This window comes from Eurosta solidaginis, chromosome 4, assembly GCF_040869045.1.
Source record: "Eurosta solidaginis isolate ZX-2024a chromosome 4, ASM4086904v1, whole genome shotgun sequence".
In the NCBI taxonomy this organism is placed as follows: Eukaryota; Metazoa; Arthropoda; class Insecta; order Diptera; family Tephritidae; genus Eurosta; species Eurosta solidaginis.
This window is the reverse complement of record NC_090322.1, coordinates 75281657-75301934: the sequence shown is the minus strand read 5'-3', so window position 1 is coordinate 75301934 and position 20278 is coordinate 75281657. Positions and strand designations below refer to the sequence as shown.

The 20278-nt window shown below is 37.1% G+C and overlaps 1 protein-coding gene across 4 annotated transcripts in view; it reads right to left on the bottom strand.

Annotated features, from left to right (window-relative positions):
* dtn (transmembrane protein 132C dtn) overlaps window positions 1-20278 on the bottom strand; it is a 597671-nt gene that overhangs the window by 41373 nt on the left and 536020 nt on the right. For 2 of the 4 annotated variants that reach the window (XM_067782098.1, XM_067782099.1), the window contains exon 17: window positions 19317-19531. The exons of 1 other annotated variant lie outside the window; for it this stretch is intronic. In XM_067782098.1, the coding sequence (XP_067638199.1) occupies window positions 19415-19531 (117 nt within the window). In that variant the 3' untranslated portion in view covers window positions 19317-19414. Of the gene's footprint in view, window positions 1-19316; window positions 19532-20278 lie in introns of those variants that run through there. One more of the 4 variants, XM_067782097.1, reaches the window with a different exon arrangement.

Below are 20278 nucleotides of genomic sequence, written 5' to 3'. Positions count from 1 at the left end.
TTTTAATTTATTTAATAATTTGGGAAAAATTTAATGAACTATGAATAAAGAAAAATATGCAAAGAGGGCAATTGGGATAAGGTTTACAACAACTAAGGCATGACGTGGCTGAATGCGTTTGTAATACTTCAACCATCGTAGGAATTCCGGTTCAAATCCCACTCCCGGGAGAAAAGGCTTTGTAGAGATTTACAAGGTATAATCGAAACAGCTGTCCGTCCTGATGTCACGTTGTTTAAATTTTTCCAAATTATTAAATAAATTGTAAATTGCTTCAAATCAATGTTTTCATACATTTAAAGCAATAAGGGTGATACCCGCTTAAAAAAGTCCATACAAATAGACAACATTGGTTATCGTTGTAGTTCTATAAATAGAACAAAAACAACACCAAGTTTCTTTGAAAACCGCCTTACCAACGCATAACTTTACCATATGATGCAACACGAAGTATGTACTATGAATAAAGAAAAATATGCACAGAAGGCAATTGGGATAAGGTTTACAATAACGAAGGCATGTATGTCCCGAAATTATTGGAGAGAATAAAATATTCAAACATGTACGATAAAGAGAACGTGCGGTTAGCTTTCACATATGACAACACCCTACGGAAAATTTTTAGCAATCTTATAGATAAAAATTTCAACACATGAAAAATCGGATGTAGTTTACAAGATTCCTTGCAATGGCGACGGGTCACACGTATGCGAGAAACTATATGTGGGGACTACAAAAACAAAATTGAAGACAAGGATATCCGCACATAGATCTAATATAAAATTAAGGAACAATTTTTCAGACAACAAAACGGCTTTAACATCCCACTGCCAATAAACAGGACATTATCCAGACTTTGACAATGTAACCATTTTAGAAGAGAAAAATTATAACAAACGCTTCACATCAGAAATGTTTCATATAGTGGACGCCCCTAATAATAAGAGGATGAATTTCAAAACGGACATCGCGAATTGTTCTCACGTCGACCGTAACCTTATAAAACACAACAAAAGCTTGTGATGCATTTTTATAGACCCGCACAAACATAAAAAGTTGTCTTCGTTTCACAACAACACTGCAATGCCAAATATATGGGCTTAAAAGACATTAGTCTTACGCTCAACCAACGAGTCTTATAAATATTGTTACGAATATTAGCAAAACTAAGGAGTGCTGCCAGCTCTAAGCCGATCTAAGCAGTGACGTGGATGCACATCAATAATTCAATCATTATGTATCTACATAAACGAATAAATAATTGCGTCTACACATATGTACACATTCCGACGAGCAACATTTACATACAAGGCAGCAAGAGATGAGATGTCACACACCGATGAATTTACTTATACGCTTATGTGTGTGCGGGAGACTGTAAACTACAGACACATGCATATACCTTATCTGAGTTGTCACAAGAGAGAGCAATAATTTGTGCACGTAGTTGTGGCTGGCGATTTTGTAGCCGAAACAACTAGTAACTTCTGGAAATCGAAGAGCCTAGAAGTATGCAGCGTAAACTATAAAAGCGGCGCCAGCGAGTAAGAAGTAATTCAGTTTGATTTGAATTGTCAAGCAGTTACGAGTAAGACGATATCTAGCGAGCAATAGCACTATTATTTTGAAAGTCAGTTTCCTTTAAGATATCAGTTTGGTTATTAAGCTATTCGTTGTACAGTTGGAGTGTTATTGTGAAGTACTTAATAAATGCCATTTTTCCATCATTCAATATTGGAGTTATTTATTCAACAGTTTAGTGATTCGAACTTAGCAGAGGATTGCAAATAAGAGGATTTGCAAGTAAATTCGTTACAATTGGTGTCAGAAGTGGGATTGTTGAATAAATTCCAGAGGACAACAAGGACATGGCAAAGTTAAGTGAATTGAAGATCCCGCAACTGAAGAAGGAGTTGGAGAACCGTGGATTGAATACAACTGGCATTAAACTCGAACTTCAGGCACGACTACGAGAGGCAATGGAATTAGAAGGAATTGATGTGGAAGAGTATGTCTTTCATCTTGATGGCGAGGAGACAACAAAAATTGAAGAGAAAAACGAATCATCACAGACAATTACCAGCACAGACTTGAACATGATATTGGCTGCAATAACTGCTCAAACATCGACAGTAACATCTAAGATGGAAGCGCAAGAGGCACGTATAACAGAAATGTCATCACAAATATCCACCAACATGTCATCACAACTGGAAGAACAGGAAACCCGTATAACATCACAATTGGAAGAGCAAAAGGCATATATGGCATCCCAGCTGGAAACACATGAGACACGTATTTCAGAAATGTCGACACAGATTACATCAATGATGGAAACACAACTGAAAGAGCAAGAGGCGCGTATATCATCAAAACTCGAAGCGCGTATGGACGAGAAAATAACGCAGTTTGAAGAAAAATTCGAGGCAGAGGTGGATGCATTGAGAGGTCGTATACAGGAATTGCAACTTAATCGGCCGACTGCTTCAGCGAGCAATACGAAGGTAAAAACTCCATCTTTTGACGGTTCTCTTCCTTTCCAGGTCTTCAAGCTACAGTTTGAGAAGACCGCAGCAGTGAACAACTGGAATGCGGAAGATAAAGTTGCTGCACTATTCGTGGCATTGAAGGGGCCAGCAGCGGAAATTCTACAGACGATTCCCGAAGGAGAGCGGAACAATTATGAAGCATTGATGGCTGCTGTAGAACGACGTTATGGAAGCGAGCATAGGAAACAGATATTCCAAATTGAGTTGCAAAACCGCTACCAAAAAGCAAATGAAACATTGCAGGAGTTTGCTTCAGATATTGAAAGATTGGCTCATCTCGCAAATGCGGACGCACCCGTGGAATACACCGAGAGGGTAAAAATCCAGAGTTTTATAAATGGCATACGAGACGTGGAAACGAAGCGAGCTACATACGCGAACCCAAAACTGACATTTGCTGAAACGGTATCACATGCATTGACTCAGGAAACTGCCTCCCTATTAAGTAAACCAGCATATAAGGCTCATCGTGTAGAAGTAGAAAGGCCAGAATGGGTAGACACAATTTTGGAAGCACTGAAGGGATCACAACAGAAAAATGCCGGAGTTATTAAATGTTTCAAGTGCGGCAACCCAGGTCATATTGCACGACATTGCAGCACCGGTCCTAATAGTTCCAACAATGTGGGTGGCCGTAAACGCAAAGCTGGCGGAAATGAGCAAGAGCGTGTCGAAAGTAAAGAACGAAAACTTGCCCCGGCTGTTGAATGTCCTGTGATATCTGTGTCGCAGATTGGAAGGAAATCAAGCAGTCTTACCATCAGAGGGAATGTGGATGGTAAAGAGCGTGTACTTACTGTAGATACGGGGGCATCTCATTCCTTGATTCGATCTGATTTGGTCTACAGGGGAATAAAGTCATTACCTGGAGCGAGGTTGCGTACGGTCACAGGCGAATATAACCAAGTTCAGGGAGAAGTAATATGTGAAGTCCTAATTGGGAAGGTCATGGTTCTACACAAATTCGTTGTGGCGGAGATCGTTGATGAAGTTATATTGGGAGTGGATTTCTTGGTTGACCATGACATCAAGATCGATATGCAGAGAAGGGTGATGCATTATGAGAACCAAGATGTGCCACTTAACTTCAGTTTGGAAAAAGGGTTCAGCAGTAAGCGAGTGCTGGTCGAGGAGATTCGACAGAGACCACGAAAGTCAAGGAAAGTAGATCGAGCAAAGGTTGATGGATCGAATGTGCCAAATAAAGCGAAATTAAAAGTACCTGCGAGGAAAAGACCGGCATCAACAAACCCTAATGGACGCACTAAATTCACTGAAAGAATTTTTCAGAAAGAATGCAAGGATGATTTCAAGCCAGCGCGCACTTTTGTTGGGAAACGTCGGAACGATACTGAGTATGTGAAGCCAATCCGTCAAGAACAAGCTCTACAAAGTAGTTCTTCATTGGCCAAGCAACAGAGTGCGAGAGAACGATCCAGAATAATGAGTAGTAAGATGGAACACAGGTACGACAGGGAAAATAATTCGGAAGGTTTCCGGAATGGAGATTTGGTACTGTTAAACAACCCTCACCGGCGGAAAGGTGTCCCAGCCCAATTTCGGCGCAGTTGGGAAGGCCCGTACAAGATTGTGAAGAAGCTCAGTGATACCATCTACCGCATACAAAGCATTGAGAAAGCACGGAGTAGAAGAGTGGTACATTTGGCGATGCTAGCAGCGTTTAGATCGAGAGATTTGTCTGATCGGGACGATCAGACTTAGGTGGAGGGCAGTGTTACGAATATTAGCAAAACTAAGGAGTGCTGCCAGCTCTAAGCCGATCTAAGCAGTGACGTGGATGCACATCAATAATTCAATCATTATGTATCTACATAAACGAATAAATAATTGCGTCTACACATATGTACACATTCCGACGAGCAACATTTACATACAAGGCAGCAAGAGATGAGATGTCACACACCGATGAATTTACTTATACGCTTATGTGTGTGCGGGAGACTGTAAACTACAAACACATGCATATACCTTATCTGAGTTGTCACAAGAGAGAGCAATAATTTGTGCACGTAGTTGTGGCTGGCGATTTTGTAGCCGAAACAACTAGTAACTTCTGGAAATCGAAGAGCCTAGAAGTATGCAGCGTAAACTATAAAAGCGGCGCCAGCGAGTAAGAAGTAATTCAGTTTGATTTGAATTGTCAAGCAGTTACGAGTAAGACGATATCTAGCGAGCAATAGCACTATTATTTTGAAAGTCAGTTTCCTTTAAGATATCAGTTTGGTTATTAAGCTATTCGTTGTACAGTTGGAGTGTTATTGTGAAGTACTTAATAAATGCCATTTTTCCATCATTCAATATTGGAGTTATTTATTCAACAGTTTAGTGATTCGAACTTAGCAGAGGATTGCAAATAAGAGGATTTGCAAGTAAATTCGTTACAATATGTATGTATCGATGTACTATTCGCCGTCTAATAATTTGTTGTTTTTAAAGTTTTTGTTTACAATTACGGTTTTTCATTTGTTTACTCTGTTTGTTTTGATTTTTAATCGCTGTTTCTTTTTATAATTGTTATGTTAAATGTTAATCTTGAAAGCGCATTTGAAGATGTAAGTGGTGTTGATGCATAAATGAATGTTTTTATTTTATTATTAAAATTACGTATTGTTTTTTGCAGTCAGTCCTGATGATGGCCTCAGAGTGAAGTCGAAATATTGACAAATAATTAAAATAAAACAGATTAAATTAAAAAAAAATTAAGTGTTTTATTTAATCCGGTCTTGAGCTCAAAAATATAAAATAACAGTTTATACTGACGGCCAAAAAAGAAAATAAATCATACATTAAATTAAATCTTGTTCAATCCGCTGATTTATTACTCACTTTTTTACAACCCGCTTTAAGTTGCGTACATTTCATATATAGTAAATTCTCGCTATTCCGCTTTTTTCGTTTGTGCGCAATCAGTAACACTTCAACCATCTTAGCAGTGTGGGTTCAAATCCCACTCGCGGGAGAAAAGGCTTTGAAGAGATTTACAACGTATAATCGAAACAGCTGTCGCCTTCTCCGTCCTGATGTCACGTTGTTTAAATTTTTCCTAAATTATTATATAAAAAATTAAAAATATTTTGTTTTCCCTCAGAACAACTCTTAAAAGATATATTTATATGCCAAAAAGGCCTATAAAATCCCTGCAGTCAAAGGCCAAACTACTACCCAACAAACACTCAGCTCATTGATTTTGTGGAGGGGTATTGATACTAGTTAAATTACACTGGATCACAAATTCCAATTTTTTTTCTGCACCAGAGACGCCATTATGAAATTCCTATGTAAAATTCTATTCCGGGATGAGTCGCAAAGGAGTATTCGACCAATGCCAGTTTTGATCTCTTTGAATGAGTTGAACTGTTCCCTATTGTTTGATAATGTCTTATGAAGAGACTAATTGTACCCATTTATACCCGAAAGGGATCGATACGACCAATTCCCTTTATACCCATATGGGCCATATGAAGACTAGCCCCTTTTCGGGTCAAAAAGGGGTCAAATAGGGACCAGTCGCATTTTTCATGGCAGAAACAGAATCGAAAGGTTTGCCAAGCCACCAAATCTATTTGATGGAAATTGACCGCCCGCTTTTCAAAAAGGAACAAAAAATATTCTCCGAAAATTTAACCCTAACTCCGGCGTAGTCGTTAAGTCGTAGTAATTTAGGTTCGGTATAGGGCTTTCTTTTTTAATTGATTCGATTCAATCCCGTGTAATTTTTTTTATTTTTCTCATTTTGTTGCCGTTTTTTTAATATTTCTTATAATAGGTTACATAGATTTCAAACTAATCAACTCAATCTCAACTGTACAAATACAAATATGAAGTTCGCTTACCAATTTGCAAAAAAATTAGTCAAAGGATGTTCGAGTTATCGCACTTGAAAGTCCAAAAAATCTTATTTGGAAAGTAGGCGGTGACACGCCCATTGTTCAAAAAAAAAAAAACAATGTGGATCAACTACATGCAATGTCAGTAATTTACATGCCAAATTTAAATAACGTGGCTTCTTTAGATACTCAAATATCGCATGTTCTGTGAGGAAATTTATATGTACAGAAAGAGGCGTGGCTACTGACCGATTCGCCCATTTTTTCACAAAGCTTTCCCATCATAAATGTGGTGTACCAATTTTCACTCTAATAGTTGTATTGGAACTAAAGTTATGGCACATTTTTTTTTGGACACAGCATATTCAGTGCACTGGACACCTAACCAATCCGCTACTTACTAAAAAAGCGCACCTTTGGATAGATAAATCGCCAGCAGGCAAGTCACTACCCGGTCCCCACGGCACAAACGAGAAGTGCCGGGACAGATTGCTAGCAAATATACCAGGTGAGTGTCTTGAAGTTTTTTTTGCATGGAAACCATCACAGATCGGCGTGGAGCTACATAGATCTTTGCCACAGCTGTTGCTCCCGCAGCATCACAACACATTGGAGTGAATAAATAGTTGCGAGATCACCGCGAACAGCTTGTAGTTTGCCAATACATTGAACTTTCATCTTACATTATACAATTTTATCTGCACATTAGAGTGCGCATGCCTTTTGTTTCCCTCTCCTCCTCAAGGAGAGAAATTTCAATAATAGTTTGACTAAATTCATCATAGTAATGTTTGTGAGTCGCGAAGGAGGGTAGAAGAGGTACTTGGCGACCTATCCCCGGGCAGTGTCATTAATAACATGACCTGTCGAAGAGACAGATGGGATACGGTCAGCACATATGTGAGGCATATACTTACCAGTAAACGAGAAGACGGATGCCTAGCCCATTAGCGTGAGAGTAGCCATAGAGCTCACGTAGCGCGCACCCGTACCCGAAGTAATGCTAAACGCGGTCCCAGGTACGGGGATTTGCGCGGGCCGTGGGAGGTTAGGTTTTAGTGGGTAGGCCTTCATGGCAGAAGGGAGTCCTACACTCGGAGAGTCTCGCAGTGAGGCTTAAATATCCCGGTCAGTGCATAACGCATTTCCTTCTTCCACGAAACACAAAAAAAAAAAAAAAAAAAAAAAAAAAAAAAATGTTTGTGAGTCGCACGGTTTCATGCGTGTGAACAAGTGTGCAGGGGCACACCTAAAGTAAAAGGAAGAGAGGGCGGTGGGAAATTGTAGGGATACGCCCGTAGTTTTAGCGCTCACCGGAGCAAGACGTCTTGTAGGAGGTAGGCTGCCAAAACCCAGGCGTGGATTACACGCTCAGTACCCTGCGGTTTCTCAAACCGCTTCTCCTTGGCCGCGTTGGGCAACTTCTTTTAAGCCTTGATAATTTCAATCGTCGGGCCGAACTGGGCCAAAAGGATGAGATTAGGCGACACATTTGAGTAGCTTCGAATTTTGCATAATTGTTTCTTTTCACATTTTATTAACAAAAGCACTGTAGCTTTATAGGGTTACGAGGGCCGATCGTAAGGCGCATATAGTATGTAATAAATACATAGTAAATAAGGACCACAGGTTGGTGTGAATACAAACATGTGAATTAATTTGTCAAAAAATTTACAATGAATTGCTAATCAATTTAGGTTGGTGGTATTTGATTTCGGATGTGATGTGGTTAGACGGACGGACAGGGGGGGCGGACGGGTAACATGAGGGGATAGACAATTGTAGGTTGAACATTGGGGCCGGCAACCATAAGGCCACTGCCGACAATGGAAGGGAGGGAATAAAAGGGCTGCCCAAATAACACCATCGGCAGCAGCAAACTTCTGAGGAATCATGGTAAGTTAAGCATGCAAACGGGAGTTCTGAGTGTTGTGCCCATCGAATGGGTGAGAAAGAAGGGGGGGTACGAATTTTTTTTGTATGGTGCGGTCCTGCCGCGGTGCCACAAGAACCCACGGTCCGGCGAGCTACCTCGCGCGTAAGCAAGCGTACCCCGTGGCAGAACGGGCATGGAAAGTTGAGGGGATGAAGGCGAGGAGTTCTTCGCGAGGCAGTAGGCGCGTCAACCCAAAACCCGTACGTAACAAAATAAAAGAAGTTTTTTTAATGAAACTTTAGTATTCAGAAATACTCCGCATGAAATTACTTTCCACTGAATTCATTTTTATAATATAGTGAAATGAAAAAAGTATAGCTTGGATGAAGAATTTTCTTCTAACTAATATGGAAATAGTTTTTAACCACCTACTAGGTTAACAATTGTATTTACCGTAATATCTTCCAAATTGGTGTCAACCCTTCGGAGCTATTGTTATAAGCCGGAGAATTGAACTCCTGAAAATTAAAAAACTTTGGCAGCGTTTTCCAAAAAAAAATTAAAATTTTGAATTACATCTGTTTACAATAAAACGTGCGACATACTCCCTTGCACAGTTTTTAATTTCAAAATATGATTACTTAATAGCAAGATGGCTTTGTTAAATACTATTGGTGGGATTATTTTCGAATAATATTCGAATAAAGGAATACAACTATTCGTTTCAAATAATGCGAATAATATTTATTAGATTTTTTTTATTCGTTTATTCGAATTAAATTATTCGAATTCCGGTCCTTGTTATTCGAATTTCTTTTATTCGAATAGCGCGGACCGCTTACTTACATATGTACATAATATGTACTACATATAGTTATGTATGTATATATGTTATATTTACGTAAGCAAAGTTGTGCTAGAGTCTTAATCGATTTGTATGTCAATTAGATTAATAGGTATGGGGATTTCTATGGTATTGCTTTTGTGCATAAATAACAGTTACATAAAAATATTTTGTATGAATTTTTTAAGCGGGGATTACCCTTATTGCTTTAAATGTATGAAAACATTTATTTGAAACAATTTTTAATTTATAATTTATTTAATAATTTGGGAAAAATTTACTATAGATGAAATGTACACAACTTAAAGCGGGTTGTAGAAAAGCTAGTAATAAATCAGATTTTATCTTCTTAATATATAAAAAACACGTGTCACAGGTTTGAGGCCAATGGACTCCTAAACTACTAAACCGATTTTGAATTGGTTTTGCACCCCGTGTGTAGTTTGATCTAACTTGAAATATAGGATAGGTTATATCTCAGTTTATAGTCGCAATATTATTTTATTGCAATTTTTTTAATTTGTTTATACGTAATAATAAAATTTTACGTATACGCAGTGACACTCATATTTTCAGGTGATGCGGATATACTTCCGTGTAATTGCTTGGTGTTAAATTAAACAACCTGCTTATCAATAAAAAATATTATAGCGAATGATATCAAGTATAGCACATCACCAGGCCCGCCGAGAGGGGAGGGGGGGTTTCTGAGGGGCCCGCGATTTAGAGGTACTATGACATTTTTTTTAATAGAGGAGAGTCTTTAGTTGTTCCATGTGCAATTTTTAAGCCGAATTTCAAAAGCAACGAAAATCTGCATTTCATTTTAATATTATAGTGAAGTGTGAAAAATAATAATCTATATATATAAAAAGAAAGGCTAAAATGTGTGTTAGTTGGTCGCCGGTGTTTGAAGAGGTGCGTCGGTCGATTTTGTTCAAACTTTCACACAAGTTGCGTAAACCTCACGCGGTGTTTACTACAGGTACAGTGTCTCGAGATATAGGCCAAGACGTGGGCCAGATAGTGTTTTTACAATATGGATATCAAATGAAAGCTTTTGATGAGTGCTTTGGTACAGAGTAATATATTATCCAGAGACAGACTGGGACTGGGATTAGGACTAGGATTGAGACTCGGAGTGGGACTGGGACTGTAATAAAATACATACCATCCTCTGGGACAGGCAATAAGGGATGCAGAAGAATGAGAAGAGAAAAGAGAGAAGGAGATTGAGAAAGAGATAGAATGAGACGAAAATGGAGATAGATGAAGCGAAAAAGACGGAGGGAGGAGTGAATAAAAGGATTAGGAAAAAGTGAAGAGGGGGGGGGGGGGGGGGAGGGGGCAGAGTCAGACGGAAAAAGCTTATTAAAATGTATGCAGATAGGCCAAATTTAGGGCAGGACAACGTCTGCCGGGTCTTCTAGTTTAATGTAAATTAGTTCTTAAGCGGTTGTACAAAATATATGTATGCGGATGTTTACAATGAACTGACATTTTCTTCTTTTACTTCATTCCATCATTCGCTGGAATTACAAAATATAGTGAGTTGCCATTAAGGCGTGAACAGTTACAAACGCATTCAGCCACGCATGCCTTAGTCATTGTAAACCTTATCCCAATTGCCTTCTTTGCATATTTTTCTTTATTCGTAGTACATACTTCGTCTGGCATCATATGGTAAAGTTATGCGTTGGTAAGGCGGTTTTCAAAGAAACTTGGTGTTGTTTTTGTTCTATTTATAGAACTACAACGATAACCAATGTTATCTATTTGTATGAATTTTTTTAAGCGCGGATTACCCTTATTGTTTAAAATGTATGAACACATTTATTTGAAGCAATTTTTAATTTATTTAATAATTTGGGAAAAATTTAATGAACTATAAATAAAGAAAAATATGCAAAGAGGGCAATTGGGATAAGGTTTACAACAACTAAGGCATGACGTGGCTGAATGCGTTTGTAACACTTCAACCATCGTAGGAATTCCGGTTCAAATCCCACTCCCGGGAGAAAAGGCTTTGAAGAGATTTACAAGGTATAATCGAAACAGCTGTCGCCTTGTCCGTCCTGATGTCACGTTGTTTAAATTTTTCCAAATTATTAAATAAATTGTAAATTGCTTCAAATAAATGTTTTCATACATTTAAAGCAATAAGGGTGATACCCGCTTAAAAAAATTCATACAAATAGACAACATTGGTTATCGTTGTAGTTCTATAAATAGAACAAAAACAACACCAAGTTTCTTTGAAAACCGCCTTACCAACGCATAACTTTACCATATGATGCAATACGAAGTATGTACTATGAATAAAGAAAAATATGCACAGAAGGCAATTGGGATAAGGTTTACAATAACGAAGGCATGTATGTCCCGAAATTATCGGAGAGAATAAAATATTCAAACATGTACGATAAAGAGAACGTGCGGTTAGCTTTCACATATGACAACACCCTACGGAAAATTTTTAGCAATCTTATAGATAAAATTTCAACACATGAAAAATCGGATGTAGTTTACAAGATTCCTTGCAATGGCGACGGGTCCCACGTATGCGAGAAAGTATATGTGGGGACTACAAAAACAAAATTGAAGACAAGGATATCCGCACATAGATCTAATATAAAATTAAGGAACAATTTTTCAGACAACAAAACGGCTTTAACATCCCACTGCCAATAAACAGGACATTATCCAGACTTTGACAATGTAACCATTTTAGAAGAAGAGAAAAATTATAACAAACGCTTCACATTAGAAATGCTTCATATAGTGGACGCCCCTAATAATAAGAGAATGAATTTCAAAACGGACATCGCGAATTGTTCTCACGTCTACCGTAACCTTATAAAACACAACAAAAGCTTGTGATGCATTTTTATAGACCCGCACAAACATAAAAAGTTGTCGTCTTCGTTTCACAACAACACTGTAATGCCAAATATATGGGCTTAAAAGAAATTAGTCTTACGCTCAACCAACGAGTCTTATAAATATGTATGTATCGATGTACTATTCGCCGTCTAATAATTTGTTGTTTTTAAAGTTTTTGTTTACAATTACGGTTTTTCATTTGTTTACTCTGTTTGTTTTGATTTTTAATCGCTGTTTCTTTTTATAATTGTTATGTTAAATGTTAATCTTGAAAGCGCATTTGAAGATGTAAGTGGTGTTGATGCATAAATGAATGTTTTTATTTTATTATTAAAATTACGTATTGTTTTTTGCAGTCAGTCCTGATGATGGCCTCAGAGTGAAGTCGAAATATTGACAAATAATTAAAATAAAACAAAATAAATAAAAAAAAAATTAAGTGTTTTATTTAGTCCGGTCTTGAGCTCAAAAATATAAAATAACAGTTTATACTGACGGCCAAAAAAGAAAATAAATCATACATTAAATTAAATCTTGTTCAATCCGCTGATTTATTACTCGCTTTTTTACAACCCGCTTTAAGTTGCGTACATTTCATATATAGTAAATTCTCGCTATTCCGCTTTTTTCGTTTGTGCGCAATCAGTAACACTTCAACCATCTTAGCAGTGTGGGTTCAAATCCCACTCCCGGGAGAAAAGGCTTTGAAGAGATTTACAACGTATAATCGAAACAGCTGTCGCCTTCTCCGTCCTGATGTCACGTTGTTTAAATTTTTCCTAAATTATTATATAAAAAATTAAAAATATTTTGTTTTCCCTCAGAACAACTATTAAAAGATATATTTATATGCCAAAAAGGCCTATAAAATCCCTGCAGTCAAAGGCCAAACTACTACCCAACAAACACTCAGCTCATTGATTTTGTGGAGGGGTATTGATACTAGTTAAATTACGCTGGATCACAAATTCCAATTTTTTTCTGCACCAGAGACGCCATTATGAAATTCCTATGTAAAATTCTATTCCGGGATGAGTCGCAAAGGAGTATTCGACCAATGCCAGTTTTGATCTCTTTGCATAAGTTGAACTGTTCCCTATTGTTTGATAATGTCCTATGAAGAGACTAATTGTACCCATTTATACCCGAAAGGGATCGATACGACCAATTCCCTTTATACCCATATGGGCCATATGAAGACTAGCCCCTTTTCGGGTCAAAAAGGGGTCAAATAGGGACCAGTCGCATTTTTCATGGCAGAAACAGAATCGAAAGGTTTGCCAAGCCACCAAATCTATTTGATGTAAGTTGACCGCCCGCTTTTCAAAAAGGAACAAAAAATATTCTCCGAAAATTTAACCCTAACTCCGGCGTAGTCGTTAAGTCGTAGTAATTTAGGTTCGGTATAGGGCTTTCTTTTTTTAATTGATTCGATTCAATCCCGTGTAATTTTTTTAATTTTTCTCATTTTGTTGCCGTTTTTTTAATATTTCTTATAATAGGTTACATAGATTTCAAACTAATCAACTCAATCTCAACTGTACAAATACAAATATGAAGTTCGCTTACCAATTTGCAAAAAAAATGCTCAAAGGATGTTCGAGTTATCGCACTTGAAAGTCCAAAAAATCTTATTTGGAAAGTAGGCGGTGACACGCCCATTGTTCAAAAAAAAAACAATGTGGATCAACTAAATGCAATGTCAGTAATTTACATGCCAAATTTAAATAACGTGGCTTCTTTAGATACTCAAATATCGCATGTTCTGTGAGGAAATTTATATGTACAGAAAGAGGCGTGGCTACTGACCGATTCGCCCATTTTTTCACAAAGCTTTCCCATCATAAATGTGGTGTACCAATTTTCACTCTAATAGTTGTATTGGAACTAAAGTTATGGCAAAAATTTTTTTGGACACAGCATATTCAGTGCACTGGACACCTAACCAATCCGCTACTTACTAAAAAAGCGCACCTTTGGATAGATAAATCGCCAGCAGGCAAGTCACTACCCGGTCCCCACGGCACAAACGAGAAGTGCCGGGGCAGATTGCTAGCAAATATACCAGGTGAGTGTCTTGAAGTTTTTTTGCATGGAAACCATCACAGATCGGCGTGGAGCTACATAGATCTTTGCCACAGCTGTTGCTCCCGCAGCATCACAACACATTGGAGTGCATAAATAGTTGCGAGATCACCGCGAACAGCTTGTAGTTTGCCAATACATTGAACTTTCATCTTACATTATACAATTTTATCTGCACATTAGAGCGCGCATGCCTTTTGTTTCCCTCTCCTCCTCAAGGAGAGAAATTTCAATAATAGTTTGACTAAATTCATCATAGTAATGTTTGTGAGTCGCACGGTTTCATGCGTGTGAACAAGTGTGCAGGGGCACACCTAAAGTAAAAGGAAGAGGGCGGGGGGAAATTGTAGGGATACGCCCGTAGTTTTAGCGCTCACCGGAACAAGACGTCTCGTAGGAGGTAGGCTGCCAAAACCCAGGCGTGGATTACACGCTCAGTACCCTGCGGTTTCTCAAACCGCTTCTCCTTGGCCGCGTTGGGCAACTTCTTTTAAGCCTTGATAATTTCAATCGTCGGGCCGAACTGGGCCAAAAGGATGAGATTATGCGACACGTTTGAGTAGCTTCGAATTTTGCATAATTGTTTCTTTTCACATTTTATTAACATGGGCACTGTAGCTTTATAGGGTTACGAGGGCCGATCGTAAGGCGCATATAGTATGTAATAAATACATAGTAAATAAGGACCACACGTTGGTGTGAATACAAACATGTGAATTAATTTGTCAATAAATTTACAATGAATTGCTAATCAATTTAGGTTGGTGGTATTTGATTTCGGATGTGATGTGGTTAGACGGACGGACAGGGGGGGCGGACGGGTAACATGAGGGGAGACAATTGTAGGTTGAAAATTGGGGCCGGCAACCATAAGGCCACTGCCGACCATGGAAGGGAGGGAATAAGAGGGCTGCCCAAATAACACCATCGGCAGCTGCAAACTTCGGAGGAGTCATGGTAAGTTAAGCATGCAAACGGGAGTTCTGAGTGTTGTGCCCATCGAATGGGTGAGAAAGAAGGGGGGGTACGAATTTTTTTTGTATGGTGCGGTCATGCCGCGGTGCCACAAGAACCCACGGTCCGGCGAGCTACCTCTCGCGTAAGCAAGCGTACCCCGTGGCAGACCGGGCATGGAAAGTTGAGGGGATGAAGGCGAGGAGTTCTTCGCGAGGATAGGCAGTAGGCGCGTCAACCAAAAACCCGTACGTAACAAAATAAAAGAAGTTTTTTTAATGAAACTGTAGTATTCAGAAATACTCCGCATGAAATTACTTTCCACTGAATTCATTTTTATAATATAGTGAAATGAAAAAAGTATAGCTTGGATGAAGAGTTCTTCTAACTAATATGGAAATAGTTTTTAACCACCTACTAGGTTAACAATTGTATTTACCGTAATATCTTCCAAATTGGTGTCAACCCTTCGGAGCTATTGTTATAAGCCGGAGAATTGACCTCCTGAAAATTAAAAAACTTTGGCAGCGTTTTCCAAAAAAAAATTAAAATTTTGAATTACATCTGTTTACAATAAAACGTGCGACATACTCCCTTGCACAGTTTTTAATTTCAAAATATGATTACTTAATAGCAAGATGGCTTTGTTAAATACTATTGGTGGGATTATTTTCGAATAATATTCGAATAAAGGAATACAACTATTCGTTTCAAATAATGCGAAAAATATTTATTAGATTTTTTTATTCGTTTATTCGAATTAAATTATTCGAATTCCGGTCCTTATTATTCGAATTTCTTTTATTCGAATAGCGCGGACCGCTTACTTACATATGTACATAATATACTACATACATAATACTACATATAGTTATGTATGTACATATGCTGCATATGTGCTTATAATTTAGTTTGTTTGGGGTTGCCTTGTTAATATTCATTTATTTCAGTTATATTTACGTAAGCAAAGTTGTGCTAGAGTCTTAATCGATTTGTATGTCAATTAGATTAATAGGTATGGGGATTTCTATGGTATTGCTTTTGTGCATAAATAACAGTTACACAAAAATATTTTGTATGAATTTTTTTAAGCGGGGATTACCCTTATTGCTTTAAATGTATGAAAACATTTATTTGAAACAATTTTTAATTTATAATTTATTTAATAATTTGGGAAAAATTTACTATAGATGAAATGTACACAACTTAAAGCGGGTTGTAAAAAAGCGAGTAATAAATCAGATTTTATCTTCTTAATATATAAAAAACACGTGTCACAGGTTTGAGGCCAATGGACTCCTAAACTACTAAACCGATTTTGAATTGGTTTTGCACCCCGTGTGTAGTTTGATCTAACTTGAAATATAGGATAGGTTATATCTCAGTTTATAGTCGCAATATTATTTTATTGCAATTTTTTTAATTTGTTTATACGTAATAATAAAATGTTACGTATACGCTGTGACACTCATATTTTCAGGTGGTGCGGATATACTTCCGTGTAATTGCTTGGTGTTAAATTAAACAACCTGCTTATCAATAAAAAATATTATATCGAATGATATCAAGTATAGCACATCACCAGGCCCGCCGAGAGGGGGGGGGGGGGGGGGGGGGGAGGTTTCTGAGGGGCCCGCGATTTAGAGGTACTATGACATTTTTTTAATAGAAGAGAGTCTTTAGTTGTTCCATGTGCAATTTTTAAGCCGAATTTCAAAAGCAGCGAAAATCTGCATTTCATTTTAATATTATAGTGAAGTGTGAAAAATAATAATCTATATATATAAAAAGAAAGGCTAAAATGTGTGTTAGTTGGTCGCCGGTGTTTGAAGAGGTGCGTCGGTCGATTTTGTTCAAACTTTCACACAAGTTGCGTAAACCTCACGCGGTGTTTACTACAGGTACAGTGTCTCGAGATATAAGCCAAAACTTGGGCCAGATAGTGTTTATACAATATGGATATCAAATGAAAGCTTTTGATGAGTGCTTTGGTACAGAGTAATATATTATCCAGAGACAGACTGGGACTGGGATTAGGACTAGGATTGAGACTCGGAGTGACTGGGACTGGGACTGTAATAAAATACATACCATCCTCTGGGACAGGCAATAAGGGATGCAGAAGAATGAGAAGAGAAAAGAGAGAAGGAGATTGAGAAAGAGATAGAATGAGACGAAAATGGAGATAGATGAAGCGAAAAAGACGGAGGGAGGAGTGAATAAAAGGATTAGGAAAAAGTGAAGAGGGGGGGGGGGGGGGGGGGGGGGGGGGGAGCGGTTGTACAAAATATATGTTTGCGGATGTTTACAATGAACTGACATTTCATTTTCTTCTTTTACTTCATTCCATCATTCGCTGGAATTACAAAATATAGTGAGTTGCCATTAAGGCGTGAACAGTTACAAACGCATTCAGCCACGCATGCCTTAGTCATTGTAAACCTATATCCCAATTGCCTTCTTTGCATATTTTTCTTTATTCATAGTACATGCTTTGTCTGGCATCATATGGTAAAGTTATGCGTTGGTAAGGCGGTTTTCAAAGAAACTTGGTGTTGTTTTTGTTCTATTTATAGAACTACAACGATAACCAATGTTATCTATTTGTATGAATTTTTTTAAGCGCGGATTACCCTTATTGCTTAAAATGTATGAACACATTTATTTGAAGGAATTTTTAATTTATTTAATAATTTGGGAAAAATTTAATGAACTATAAATAAAGAAAACTATGCAAAGAGGACAATTGGGATAAGGTTTACAACAACCTAAGGCATGACGTGGCTGAATGCGTTTGTACACTTCAACCCATCGTAGGAATTCCGGTTCAAATCCCACTCCCGGAGAAAAGGCTTTGAAGAGATTTACAAGGTATAATCGAAACAGCTGTTCGCCTTGTCCGTCCTGATGTCACGTTGTTTAAATTTTTCCAAATTATTAAATAAATTGTAAATTGCTTCAAATAAATGTTTTCATACATTTAAAGCAATAAGGGTGATACCCGCTTAAAAAAATGCATACAAATAGACAACATTGGTTATCGTTGTAGTTCTATAAATAGAACAAAAACAACACCAAGTTTCTTTGAAAACCGCCTTACCAACGCATAACTTTACCATATGATGCAATACGAAGTATGTACTATGAATAAAGAAAAATATGCACAGAAGGCAATTGGGATATGGTTTACAATAACGAAGGCATGTATGTCCCGAAATTATCGGAGAGAATAAAATATTCAAACATGTACGATAAAGAGAACGTGCGGTTAGCTTTCACATATGACAACACATTACGGAAAATTTTTAGCAATCTTATAGATAAAATTTCAACACATGAAAAATCGGATGTAGTTTACAAGATTCCTTGCAATGGCGACGGGTCCCACGTATGCGAGAAAGTATATGCGGGGACTACAAAAACAAAATTGAAGACAAGGATATCCGCACATAGATCTAATATAAAATTAAGGAACAATTTTTCAGACAACAAAACGGCTTTAACATCCCACTGCCAATAAACAGGACATTATCCAGACTTTGACAATGTAACCATTTTAGAAGAAGAGAAAATTATAACAAACGCTTCACATTAGTAATGCTTCATATAGTGGACGCCCCTAATAATAAGAGGATGAATTTCAAAACGGACATCGCGAATTGTTCTCACGTCTACCGTAACCTTATAAAACACAACAAAAGCTTGTGATGCATTTTTATAGACCCGCACAAACATAAAAAGTTTTCGTCTTCGTTTCACAACAACACTGCAATGCCAAATATATGGGCTTAAAAGACATTAGTCTTACGCTCAACCAACGAGTCTTATAAATATGTATGTATCGGTGTACTATTCGCCGTCTAATAATTTGTTGTTTTTAAAGTTTTTGTTTACAATTACGGTTTTTCATTTGTTTACTCTGTTTGTTTTGATTTTTAATCGCTGTTTCTTTTTATAATTGTTATGTTAAATGTTAATCTTGAAAGCGCATTTGAAGATGTAAGTGGTGTTGATGCATAAATGAATGTTTTTATTTTATTATTAAAATTACGTATTGTTTTTTTTGCAGTCAGTCCTGATGATGACCTCAGAGTGAAGTCGAAATATTGACAAATAATTAAAATAAAACAAATTAAATTAAAAAAAATTAAGTGTTTTATTTAATCCGGCCTTGAGCTCAAAATATATAAAATAACAGTTTATACTGACGGCCAAAAAATAAAATAAATCATACATTAAATTAAATCTTGTTCAATCCGCTGATTTATTACTCGCTTTTTTACAACCCGCTTTAAGTTGCGTACATTTCATATATAGTAAATTCTCGCTATTCCGCTTTTTTCGTTTGTGCGCAATCAGTAACACTTCAACCATCTTAGCAGTGCGGGTTCAAATCCCACTCCCGGGAGAAAAGGCTTTGAAGAGATTTACAACGTATAATCGAAACAGCTGTCGCCTTCTCCGTCCTGATGTCACGTTGTTTAAATTTTTCCTAAATTATTATATAAAAAATTAAAAATATTTTGTTTTCCCTCAGAACAACTCTTAAAAGATATATTTATATGCCAAAAATGCCTATAAAATCCCTGCAGTCAAAGGCCAAACTACTACCCAACAAACACTCAGCTCATTGATTTTGTGGGGGGGTATTCATACTAGTTAAATTACACTGGATCACAAATTCCAATTTTTTTCTGCACCAGAGACGTCACTATGAAATTCTATGTAAAAAATTCTATTTTATTTTATTTTTAATTCTATGGTAACGTTTTTGAGATATCTACGAATAACGGTTTTTTCCAAAACAAAAAAAAAAAATTGGGTCCACTGAATCATATATATCTCAAGAACGAATTCAGCAATTCCAAAACGGTTTGAAGCTTTTAAAAGGTAATACAATTTGCTATAAACTGGCATACAACACTTTTTTCTAGGCCCTGCAGATTCAAAGATAACGAACAATCATTACGGATTTTTTCAATTTTTTTTTGTAAAGATATATAAAAAAATTGTACTTTGCGAGGAAGGATCCAGAAAACTTTTTATTTTTTTGCAGATTTTTTTCTCTCTAAGCTCTTTTTTATTACAAAAAAAATAAGCTTTCATTCAACAAAATCGATGGACCAATACAAAAGTTATAAGCATTCAAGTAAATATATCTATTTAATACTTAAGTACCCTACTGGTACATATGTTATATCAGTTAGTTAGCAGGTAGATTTTCGAAGGGTTATTAGAT